The following is a 12759-nucleotide window of genomic DNA, read 5'->3' as shown; positions in this document are numbered from 1 at the left end:
CTGCAATGCCTGCAATAGCTGCAGAACCCAAGGGCTATGTAGGAAATCCCAAGGGACAGAGTATTAAGGGTCCAGATAATGGAAAGAAATTCTGAACCTGACTTAAAGGGAAACACTTCTCAGCTTCACAAAATAAAACAGGAGAAGATTGTCTTTTGTCTCTGGGTTTTTTTTTTTTTTTTTTGGTTTTTCGAGACAGGGTTTCTCTGTGTAGCTTTGTGCCTTTCCTGGAACTCGCTTTTGTAGACCAGGCTGGCCTCGAACTCACAGGGATCCGCCTGCCTCTGCCTCCCGAGTGCTGGGATTAAAGGCATTCGCCACCACCGCCCGGCCTGTCTTTTGTCTCTTAAATCTCTTTTGGAACAATGAAAAATGATGATGAAACTAGCACAAAGTACTTGGGATTATCTATCTAATTCACTGCTACCACCAAATATGAAAAGGAGTAGGTCCAACTAGTTATGTTACAAAGCAGAGCTCTGTTCACACTCGAGAAAAAATAAACTAGTTCAAACAATTTTTTACTCCCAGAACTGTTAATGGCTTATTTCTAACTTAGCGAACAAATTCAGAAACCAATTCTGTACTATTTTATAAAGTCATATGCTTACCTCCAAAGTACGTCATACACAGGATCAAGACACACACCAAATCCTTGCAGATCTTCTTGTTCGGAGTCATTAAAAGTTTTACAACTTCCATCCACTTTATTGATCAGAAGACATTTAAATGGTGGAGGTTCTGATATAGAAGCAGGTACCAAGCCTTATGAAAATACATTTAAATATATTTTACTTTGTATTACCTTTACATATTCCCCCAAACCCACAAGGAAAATAGTATTATCAACATTTTAACATGCAGAAGCTTTTACATACATAAATAGTTTAAGTGGAATCTTTTTTTTAATGGCAGAATTAAGACAATACCTCTGACTATCTAAATCTACAATGAATACACGTAAGTATTATACTCTAAACCTCTACTGTGTAATTATTTGCTGTGTCATGGACACAAGTTTAAGTGTGATCATCAAAATCTCCCATAAAAATTAGTTTCAATAATTACTTAAAAAGAATCAATGTAGAAAATCACTCATAACAATGTAAGTCTGATCCCTTTACAACATAGCTCATATTTCTGCCATTGCCTAGTCTATGAATATGCTGGTTTTTAAATTTCCCAATTACCTCATTTTTCTATCACAAAGAAATATAAAAAGGTACGGATAATTCTCATTATAAAAACAAACTACTTACCTATTATGTGTTTGCTAGCAAAAATTTCTGATGTTGCAAGTACATGAGAATTTATAAGTGCTTCATCAATTCTTAAGAAAGTCTGGTCTCCACTTGCACCTATCCAAGTGGCCTTCCGTCCATATTTTGATCCAATGTTAGGCATGGGAGCTGGCTTTGCATTCCAATATGGTACATCCAAAATGGGTCGTCCCAGCTGTCCTTTCTAAAAATTAAATAAATCATATTATCCATAAATTAAATAAATCATATTATCCATATTGCTGGATAAATAGTATACAGGTTCTTTAAAGTTAAGATAACTATCTATAAAAGTAGCTTTATGAAACTTATTTTTTTATATATTTTTAATTTTTCTTTATAAATAAATGTGGAATTTGGACCTAACATATTCAAAGTAATAGAGAATTTTATTATTCCTAGGTAATCTTTTAACAATGCATAATGTATATGTTTGTAATAAGTTGAAATATTTTTCATATAAGCAATGTTCCCAAGATACTCTATATTCACCTACATTTAAATGAAAGGTATCTTATATATACAATGCCTGAAAAGTACTGTTACAAACGATTCATTTAAAACAATCACTTTATGTAAAATAAGTGAAAAATTTTAATAAAAAAATAAAAACAATCACTTTGACATTTTAGGATAACAGTATAAACAAAGTCACTCAAGCTCACACATTGAGAGGATATTTTATTATAAGACAAAAGCTTAAAAAAAGGAACTGAGAATAAACTTAGAAAACTGCTTAATGAAGTTCTTACGTAAAGTTTTAATCATTTCATTTATGTTTTTAGATATTAATAGTAGGAATATACAATAAGGTGTGTATTTAAAACAAGTTAACTCACTTAAAAAGTATAGCTGCCTATAGGTAGTTGGTTAGCTAAAGAGATGTATTTCAAAAGTAGGGAGTTTCTCACTATTAAGCCAGTACCTGAAAAAAACGAAAGAACACTGACACTGGATTAGGTGATATTAATCCGTGTGGTTCAGGAGCCATCTCTCTCACATAACTCTCCTTTCAGAAACCCCTCAAGAGAAGAAATGCTACCTCATGGTCCCAGAAATACTGAATGACCGTACCAATGAGAATAAGCAACAATCCATGGAAAGAAAGCCAACACTGAAGGAACGAGGGAACAGACTATTGCAAACACTCACTCAATTATCAGGTTCCTCTGAAAGCTTCTACTCCTTCCACATCACAGCACAGAAAACAACATACACACTGACTACAGAAGCAACTAAGCCTCGATCCCTAAGAAGAGAACCTAGGGAAGGCCAAGAAGAAGTTACACAGTAAAAGAAGTAAGTAACGAAACAGCTCGTGTTTATCCTTGCTCAAACGTCTACTTTTTGACAAAGAAAAAAGAGCATTAAAAGGGGAGCAATGGAAAAAGCACACACTATGCAAGTTGATTCTGCTCTGTGAAAAAAAGGAAGTCATGCACACTATTAAAACAAGCACGTATTCTCTTACCACTACCCAATAAATGTGAAGAAAACAGTCCGCAATATAGATGCCTAAAGAACTCCATAGGGACTCAATATGGTGAAAAATCAGCCACACTTAAAGTCAAGTCTGCAGCTAGAATTTCTTAGTCTAGAAAGCCATAACTGATTGCACATTTCCCACCAGAAGACATAAAACCAGCATACATAGCAAGCAAATGAACACGAAACTTAAACCTTTAACCATGTTAGAATTCTGTAGAAACCATGACCTGTAACCAGAGGAAGAAAGCAAATACCCAGAGTTCTCTCCCATCTGTCTAGCAAGCCTAAGGTTATGGAAGGCCCAAAAGAGGAGGCAAAAAGAGAAATGAATAGAAAGGACTTCGAAAAATGATGACTTCCTCCAACAGACAAAACCAGACCCTTAATAGCAAACTGGTAAACAGGTCAGGACTTGACAGTTCACAGTACCCGCCACAGGTAGGGGCTGGAAAGTGAGCAGACCCTTTCTCAGCTATCAGATCAATGCCAATAAAAAGGTACAACAGCACATTCTGTTGCCAAAGCTCTGGAAAAAGAGCCACTCTCATACACAGCTTATGAAAAATAGACTATGAGCACCCACAAACCTATCAAGGCATTAACTTTTGACCCAGAATTCTCATTTCTTAGAATTAATCTAAAAGACACACGTCTAATATATTATTATGTAACTAAGATGTAAAGTACTCAAATGTACAAGCATAAGAAACTGAAAAACTATAGTACAGACACACCGTGGAGTAAGAGTACAATGTATAACAGATGTCTTTGAGGAATTCGACACTGTGTCAGCAGACATGGCACAGACAGAGACATGCAAACTCCTAGGACACAAGCAGCTCCAAATCCACAGAGATCAAGCAAATATGATAAAATTGAGCTTTACTCCATTAACACTTGCCTTGTACATATTCACATGCTTGCTTAGCTTCTTATTTCATTCCCCATTTAAAAAATTTGGAGGGAGAAAAGAGAAGGGGGATGTAGTGTGATTATAATCTCAAAAAATTATTTTCATAAAGAAAAGTAGATGGTACAGATGCCAAAGAGTAAAACAAAAAGTTTGATATTTGATTATCAAAGGTGACTACATAAAAGACAGATGAGGAAGGGGAATCTGTGCTTCTCCCATTTAGCTTCTGTAAGAAAATAATATAAAACAAAACTGTGGCCAGGTACAGTAGAGCAGGCCTGTAACCCTACGATTCAGGAGGTTGAGGCAGAAGGATTGAGAATCTAAGGACTTATCTCAATAACACCAAAAAAGGATATATATGAAAATATAACTATGTAAGCATGTATGTGACAAAATATGTTCATAATAATAGAAAGTTACATATGTTTATGTCTTATTCCCTACAAGTACCATTAAAGCAACAAGAAACCATGGCCAGAATACATAATAAATGTCCTGAGAAAATTAAAATATCTGCCAAAGATATATTTTTTAAATTACTACAGAGGCTATAAAAAAGGACAGACAGGTAAGACCTGTATGAACTGATAGAGAGTGAGATGGTTAGTATTATCAACTTGACAGAATCTAGAATCAATTAGAAGACAAACCTCTGGGAATATCTGTGAACAAAGTTTCTGTACTGGGTCTACTGAGATGTGAGGACCTATCCTATTTGGAGTAGTACCATTCCATGAGCTGAGATCACATACTGAGTAAAAAAGTACACATCAAATCTGGGCATAGTGGCATGTGCCTTTACTCTTGGCACTCAGGAGGCAGAGGTGGAGGCTGAAGCAGACTGATCTCTGTGAACTGGTAGCCAGCCTGGTCTACATAGAGAAGGCTAGTAAGGGCATTACTGTAACATCCTGTCTAAAAAAAAAAAAAAAGAAGAAGAAGAAGAAGAAGAAGAAGAAGAAGAAGAAGAAGAAGAAGAAGAAGAAGAAGAAGAAGAAGAAAAGAATGAAAAAGAAAAGGAAGAGGAACAAAAGCAAGAAGCAAAGTGAATGCCAACACTAGATGACCACGTGCCTCCTCCATGAGAATAGCAAAGTGGTGAATGGGTCAGGACTTGACAGTTCACAGCACCAAACCTCTGATGAACCTGCCCTGTTGCAATAGGCTGTAAACTTTTTACATTTCAATTATTTCTCAAAAAACATGGTGGACAGCTCCTGAGGAACACTATTTGAGGTTGTCCTCTACCCTTCACATGTGTCCTGGCATGCACATCTCACATGTACATGCACTCACACGCATGTAAGCAAACATACTCCATATACACTTAAAAAGACATAAATTGTTGAGTTCAGAACAGTCACCCACATCAATCAGTACAAACTTACTAATAGTCATAGGAAGGTTTCCCTTGATACACACTACATCAAACTATGTAAAACTCTCACAGCATTTTCAATTTTTTTCAAGTTTTAGCAGAGGCAAAGAGGGAAACAGACAAACAAAAAGAGAGAAGACTAAGAAAAGTAAGCCATAAGAAAGCATAATTTCAAACGAACTAATTTAAAATCTAAGCTTTCAAAAAAGTCTAATATAGAAGTAGTTACTCACATTAAGGAAAATTATTTTGTTGCCAATTAGATGAGAAATATTCTTTCAAATGGCAGAATCAGTTCCACTGATTGTTTAAAAGCTTTTGATTTGCAATAAACATGTCCAATTCTAACACAGTTGCTAAATGCAATAAATTCTAATGCTGAACTAGAGATGAAAATTATTTGAAAGTCTGTCACTCAGGTCCTGTGCGTGTTGGGTAGGCAGTAAATATGCATATGCAATTATCTTAATACAAGAATTTTACTGGAACCAGAAAAAATAGCCAATGTCGCAAATTCCAAGGCAACTGTATAATACAATATTATGAATGTCTGAAAACTCCTTACAGAGAAACTTCCAAATGTGAAGACCTGTCCGTCCAGTAAAAGGACTGCCGTGTGGTTGCTGCCGGCAGTGACTTGGGTGCTAGGGCCTGGCAAGGCTTGAACAAGAGTGGGGCATCCCCTAGGTTAAAAAAAAAAAAAAGTCAATTTCTTACAAGATCCAACTGAAATAGAAAACAGTGAGTAAACAGTAAAATAAGGAACTGAAATAGTCAAGGCACTATTAGGAGCATTCACCAATCATTTGTTTAGGTGTTATACACCAGCCTCCACATCAGACAGTAGGTAAACAGACAGTGACTTCAAGGAGTTCAACAAAAAGATTCTTGACATTTGCTACCCTAATCATGAACATATAATTTTCACTTTTCAGAAATACGGGCGGTCACTTTTAACAGGAGAGATCTGCTAAGCCTGTGCACTGGCTTAGGACCTAAGCATGTGGTTCTGCATTCTGCAACAGGAATTCAATCGAGGAATAGATGAGATAATTAATTTAATAATCTCTTCTAATTTTTAGCAAGATGATATAATCCTGATGTTAATTCAGTAAACACTGAGAATATGCACCTGAGAAGTCAGTATGTAGCTACAAGCTCAGGATCTAGAGCTAGACAGCCCAGGATTGTCCTCCCCCATTCATGGCAAGAGACCAGGACACGAACCAAGTCATTCATTGTATTTCTGTTTTTTCTTCTACAATACAGAGAATAATAAGAAATCGTTTTTTCTTCTACAATACAGAATAGTAAGAAATTGTGTCTATCCCATGTGACTCTGGGAAATAATCAAGAAGTGTCTGGATCTGTGCCTTGCACATAGTATATAATTACAAATGATGTGTTAGGAAAATGATATCCTAGTATCCTCATCTACTTTTATAAACTCTGTTATTAATCAATTTTAGTAACTGTCATCTGTAATTGGAAAAATAATCATTACAGAAGAAAAACACATACAGTAAGAAAGCTTTATGTTTGAGAGCTGAATTTTCTTTAATTACGTAAAATTTATCCACTTATATTAGAATACAACTAAAAATGACTTGGAAAAGAGCAAGGCTGCCAACTAGAAACACAGAAGTTAGAGTAACTTATGATACAATATATGAACTAGGAATAATGAAGTATGAAAAGATGGACATATCTGACAGCTATACAAGAAACATAATTTTAATTTTTCAGATATCCAGCCATTACCTTTGACAGAAGAAATCTGCTAACCTTGTAAACTCAATGGCATGTGATGTTTTAATGGGAATTCAATCAAGCAATTAGATGTAAAAACTGATTTATAATCTTCAGCCTCAGGAAACGATCAAGTATGGGGAAAGGAAACAACAGAGTAGATGGTGGAAACATTCACTTCTATTTAGAAAAAGAATGATCTGTGCATTATTACAGAGCAGAATGAAGAGGTTTTGCTATTTGGGGTATAAAGAGGGACAGAAGAAAGAACTCTTGGGAAAGGAGAGCGAGAAGAATTACTGAGAGAGAATTCAAGAGGGACCAATAATGTGCATGCCAATCTAGGAAGGCAAGGAGTCCCCAAAGCAGGCAGGAGCATGCAAAGCACTGCAGCAGACATGCGGCTGCAGAAGAGGCACAGCCCCGTCAAGCTACCAGTAATAAAAGAAAAAAACCAATAACTAACAGCTAAAAACAAAAAGGCAGTTGAAGAACAGGCTTATTCTATTTAGGATGAAAGATCTGAGGAAGTGTGAAAGCATTAATATAGATAAACAGACTTAAGAGGACAGAAGGGAGATAGAAAACACAACACACCAATTCTAAAGAACTGCCTAAAAATGATGAAAGTACACCTCTCTCTCACTGTAGCATAAGGAAATGAGTGGGGCATGATAAGAGTTGAAAGTAGGGTTACACAGTTAGTGGGCAGAAGAATTTCCTGTTTTACCATTTTATTTTTGTTGTGATGTTTATGCAGATCTTGTGCTGAGAGAAGGAACTAGTGAAAAGAATAATTCAAAGTTAGATAATTTGCTCTGTTGGTCGTGATGAGAACAGATAAATGCCTAGATTAGGATTGAAAGAATTGATTTTTGAGATAGATCAATAAGATTTCTAGGAAGACCACAACTGAGGTTCAGGACATCTGAAAAAAAAAAAAAACTTTAGCTTATAAACAAACTTTTGGGTTTACCTGCATTACATTAGAGAAATTTTCTATTTTTTTTTTTTTTGCTGACAAGAACATCTATCATTATGTTCTCAAAATATGTTAAACAGTTTTGAAAAATAAAGCAAATAACAACAAAGCCATGCAAAAGCAGAATTATGCCCACTGTAGAGACACAAGCCGAATCTGAAATGATGTCCATCCATATGGATATGGTGACTTAATTCTTTATAGGTCCTTAAACACAGCTGTGAAAAATACAGGCAGATTGATACATTTATGCAACATACTGGTAAGAGTGAGAAGATTTCTAAATTGTGTAAGAAACAAAATGAAAAGGAAAAAAGTCTAAGAGTAGACTAAAAACAAAGCACTGATAAACTCAAAGTTTTGTGTGTGTGTATACACACAAGTAGTGAAATATATATATTTAAAATGGAACTTTTGTAGAAACATATTTCATATATATATAGAAAAATACAGAGAGAAATATACATATATTTCATTTCTTTATGAGTGTAAAGATAAAAATAATATACAGGACCATTACACTATGTCACTTATTATCATAATAAAACTGAGCATTAAAAAATGCTGTGAGTTACACTAAATTTATAATGAATAAAAACAATTATGACATGTAGGCAGGCAATAAAAGGAGAGTACAGAAAAGTCATGCCTCAAAAATAAATAAATAAGCAAACAAAAGATAAACAAAGGATAAATCAATAATGTAGGTGTTTTGTTTGTTGCTTGTTTGTTTTTCAACTACAGAATGCAGGAATATGGATGGTAAAAACAGTGAAAGAGTGAGTGATTCTCAATTCTGAGGACAGTGAGTTTGGACAAATGAACTTTTGCCACCTCAGAGGTATGTATTGAATTAATGTCCTTATGGACACATCAGTTCAAATCAAACAAGAACTAAAGGGAGAGTTCCTAGAATTGTTTATTATAGAGCAATTACATATAAAATGCAATCATTGAGTAATAAAATAAGTGTATTGTCAGATCTGAAGAACTTTCAAGATGTCTCCACAGGTTAATTGCAGGTCTCTGAAAAATTCTTTGAAGTTTTTCCATGATATGGACTCATGAGTTCATTTATTAAATTATTTGAAAAGCAGGGGAAGAATAAAAAATAAAAATTCCATCTGTGTATGTGTATGTGTGCATTCCATGTACTTTACATATATTACATAGACTCTGCAACGTTAGACAGGAAAACCTGAAAACCTCGGCTCAGAGGTTTCGTAGAGTCATGAGGCAAGGGTGTGAGCCTTGTCTATATACTGTCAGACACTATGATCAAATAGTGTATTTGGGTACAAGGATACGAAGATAAAGATAAAATTCAGAAACATTATCTTATTTTCAATACACTAGAATTACATAGCTCCCAAGATCTGGCTTTAAGTTTACAGAGAATGGTAAATTAATTTGGAATGCAGAAACTTAGAAGTACCATGAACAAAACAAAACAAATTTTTCAATAGACCAATAAAAGCATAAAAGCCTTTAAGTCTCTGGACATTCATTTTCAAAAAGCACCAAGAGTGGGATTAGTATAGTGGAAAATAATTGAGGCAACAGGGACAGGTTTGACTCTAGCATGGGCTACTGTTTAAAACAGATAAATTATTAAAAGGTATCAATACTAATGTTTAGCATTTATTGAACACTTGTTACAGGATAGGTTCCATGAAAAGTATATGACCTATACCGTCTCTGAATTTTCACATGTACATCTGAAGGAAGAACACTTAATGCTACTTAAAAAGGAAAAACCTGAAGCATAAGACTAAGAAAGTTGACTAAGATCATACAGCTACCAAGTGCTAAAAAGGTCAAGACCCAACTTGGAAACTGACAAAATGACACACTAAAGGAAGTATCAATAATATCTCCTCTATATCTTATCATTATATGATAGTTTCCTTAGTCAACATATTTTAATATGTGCTACTAATAATGTGCACTTGGTTACTAGAAACATTTAAAAATACATCCAGCCATATACCTTCACTAAACCAAACATCTACACATGCTTTGCTTTTGTGGTAATCAATATGTGTGCTGTAGAGGCTTTGTTTCTTGAGAGATTATTCCTCCAAATAAGTGATGAACTCTTTTCCAAATTAATTACCATCTCTTGTAAGTCACACAGCTCCAGGTCAAAAGAAGACGGACTAAGACAGCAGTGGTCTGGATGAATTTGTAATCCACTAGGATATCATGGAGGACTATGCTGTGTCACCCAGTTTAGCTCTGCCTAAGCCACATGTGTAAGTGTTAAAGCTGAGAGGAAAGGTATCCTGGCAGTTGGGATCCAAGAAATACCACAGTCACACTGCTCAACAAACCTTACACAAGAGATTTATTGGGAAAAACAGAGGAGGCTGCCTCTGCCCAGGAGAGAAGCAGCAGAGAACTGAGCAGGAGGCAGGCTTACATAGGGTTTCTTGGGGGCAGAGTTTTCCAAAGTGGAGATTTCCAGGGTGAGGATTGGTGGCATTTCAAGTGGTGAGCTCGGGGAGAGCTGAAGGACTGGTGGGATTTCAAGCCCCTGATTTTAGCTCAGGGTTTTCACCCTACAACATGTCCTGAGTCTCTCAGTTACACATTGAAATGAAAGCATGAGTAAAACTTTTCACGTTGGAAAAAAAACAATTTTGAGAAATGAAAACACATCTCATGAAGCTGGAGATGGCTCATCAGCTGAGAGCACTGACTGCTCCTGCAAAGGACCTGGATTCTGTCCCCAGCACTCACATGGTGGCTCACAACCAGATATAACTCCAGTTCTGTTGGATCTGACTCCCTTTCTTTTCTTCTGGAAGCACCAGACATGCATGTGATACACAGACACACATGGCAGACTAAACACCCATATATATAAATTAAATTAATAAATAAAACTTTAAAATATTAAAAAATAATAAATCTCACTAGAGTTTAATTTAAAAAAAAAACAATAATTTCATTTTGATATCAAATTTCATTGTATTTCCTGAAGATAATAAATTTGAGCTCTCCAAAGTACTAGGCATATTACTCTGATTTTGCTATCTCAGGAACTCAATACAAATTAATAGATGGTGCTGACTGGAATAATCAGAAAAAAAAAAAAGATGGGATTTTTAAGTATTCTTTTTTTTTTAGAAGCTGATATGAACAATCTTTCTTTCGACATACTTTACATCTCACCAAAGTATGGCAGGGATCTTTTTTTTTATACTGCTTGCTTTTCACATTACACAAAAATTAAAATGACCAGAGGGCTAGAATCTGAATATAGTCATGATTATCACTATTTCTTTTTCTTTTCTTTTCTTTTTTTTTTTTTTTTTTTTTTTTTTGAGACAGGTTTTCTCTGTGTAGCCCTAGCTGTCCTGGAATTCACTCTCTGTAAACTATGCTGGCCTTGAACTCATAGAGATCTGCCTGCCTCTGCCTCCCAAGTCCAGGGATTAAAGGCGTGTGCCACCACTTCCCCATTCACTATTTCTTTTTATAATATGTTGTTTGACAAGTATATATTTGCAGAATGACATTCAAGCATCAAGTCTGACTTTTCAAAAGTCAGAGGTTTTATCATGTCTAACTGCAAAGCCCTTACTTTCATAAGACTTCAATGTGATTACCAGTTAAATATCAACAACAACCACTGTAACTGTGATCATAAGCCTTTCTATGCCATAAGTCTTCAGTGAGAAACAGAACAAAGTGTTGACTTATTCTCAACACACCTTACAGAACCATTGGCCCCCATCACATGTATGGCACAGCAGTGTGGTGAGTTAACACAATGAAAACTATGGGGGTTTATTTAATGTCTAGAAAAAAAAGATAATTTCTTTCTTTCAAGGGCTATAAATAAGAAATCACAGATGTCCCTTTGATTCTGGCAATGACTTAACTTCACATACTGACTAGAAGAGGGAGAAATGAGCCAGAATGGAAATCAGATTCTTATAGAAACTCAACAACTGAGTTAAGTCTGACAAAATTTGATAAATAAGTCTGCTCTCTTGTAGACATAAACAACTTGGATTTTCTTCAAGATTACCTACTGCATGGGTATAGAGCTGATTTACAGCCTCAAATGTTATCTCTGGATAACTTGATGTGTTCACTACCTTTCCTACTGCCAATACGGAACTTGTGAAAAAAGAGTAACTGTAAAGGATATGAATTTTGTAGTAGTCTTAGTCATTCTTATACCTAAAATGTACAAAATGCCTATCAACTATTCTCATTAAACTACAAAATAAACTACCTCCCATAATCATTCAACCACACAATCAAGAACCACCAATGATTCTTGGCTGTGTTGCAAAAGCAGTAGTGCATTATTTTGGTGTGTACACACACACACACACACACACACACACACACACACACACGCACTCGTGAGCGTGCACACAAACAAAAAGGTGGAAAGGGGTTAAGAAGGGACATGGAAAAAAAGAATACACTATATAAAAATAAAGTTAATCAGTACCTTGAATTGACATCCCCATGTCCCAGCTGGCCATGTTGCCCATATCCAAATGTATAGACGTCACCATTTTCCATCAACACCACTGAAACCAACAATTTTATAGTTTTATTATAAGCATGTTATATTTTTAATGTTGCAGCAACATTGAAAGCAGTATAATTTTCACTGTTAACTATATAGTCATTAAAATAGATAATAAAAAGGATTAAATAGATGAATGAAGTGAGGGCAGTGTAGAGCAAAGAAGGGAGGGATAACGTACATGACAAGTTTTGAAAAAGCCATAGGAAACCTACTAAAGCAGAAGCTTCCTAAAAATACACATATACAAAGAGTTTAAATCAAGTTACCCTACAGTGGAGGGACAATATCACAAATAGACAACACATGCAATAATAATAATAATAATAGACCAAACAACCCAGTCCCAGGAATGGGTTATCTCTTTTTGAGCTGTTGTCCATTGTGGTACAATAGAGCCCCTATAAGCAT

The 12759-nt window shown here is 35.3% G+C and overlaps 1 protein-coding gene across 13 annotated transcripts in view; it reads right to left on the bottom strand.

Annotated features, from left to right (window-relative positions):
* Mycbp2 (MYC binding protein 2) overlaps positions 1-12759 on the bottom strand; it is a 251013-nt gene that overhangs the window by 149463 nt on the left and 88791 nt on the right. For all 13 annotated transcript variants that reach the window (XM_059273237.1, XM_059273240.1, XM_059273238.1 and 10 more), the window contains 4 exons: positions 12268-12349; positions 5628-5745; positions 1260-1464; positions 612-765 (listed from right to left, as the gene is read on the bottom strand). In XM_059273237.1, the coding sequence (XP_059129220.1) occupies positions 612-765; positions 1260-1464; positions 5628-5745; positions 12268-12349 (559 nt within the window). The remainder of the gene's footprint in view (positions 1-611; positions 766-1259; positions 1465-5627; positions 5746-12267; positions 12350-12759) is intronic.

The sequence above is a fragment of the Peromyscus eremicus genome, chromosome 9 (genome assembly GCF_949786415.1).
Source record: "Peromyscus eremicus chromosome 9, PerEre_H2_v1, whole genome shotgun sequence".
In the NCBI taxonomy this organism is placed as follows: domain Eukaryota; kingdom Metazoa; phylum Chordata; class Mammalia; order Rodentia; family Cricetidae; genus Peromyscus; species Peromyscus eremicus.
The sequence above is the reverse complement of the archived record's forward strand: the minus strand, read 5'-3'. Positions and strand labels throughout refer to the sequence as shown.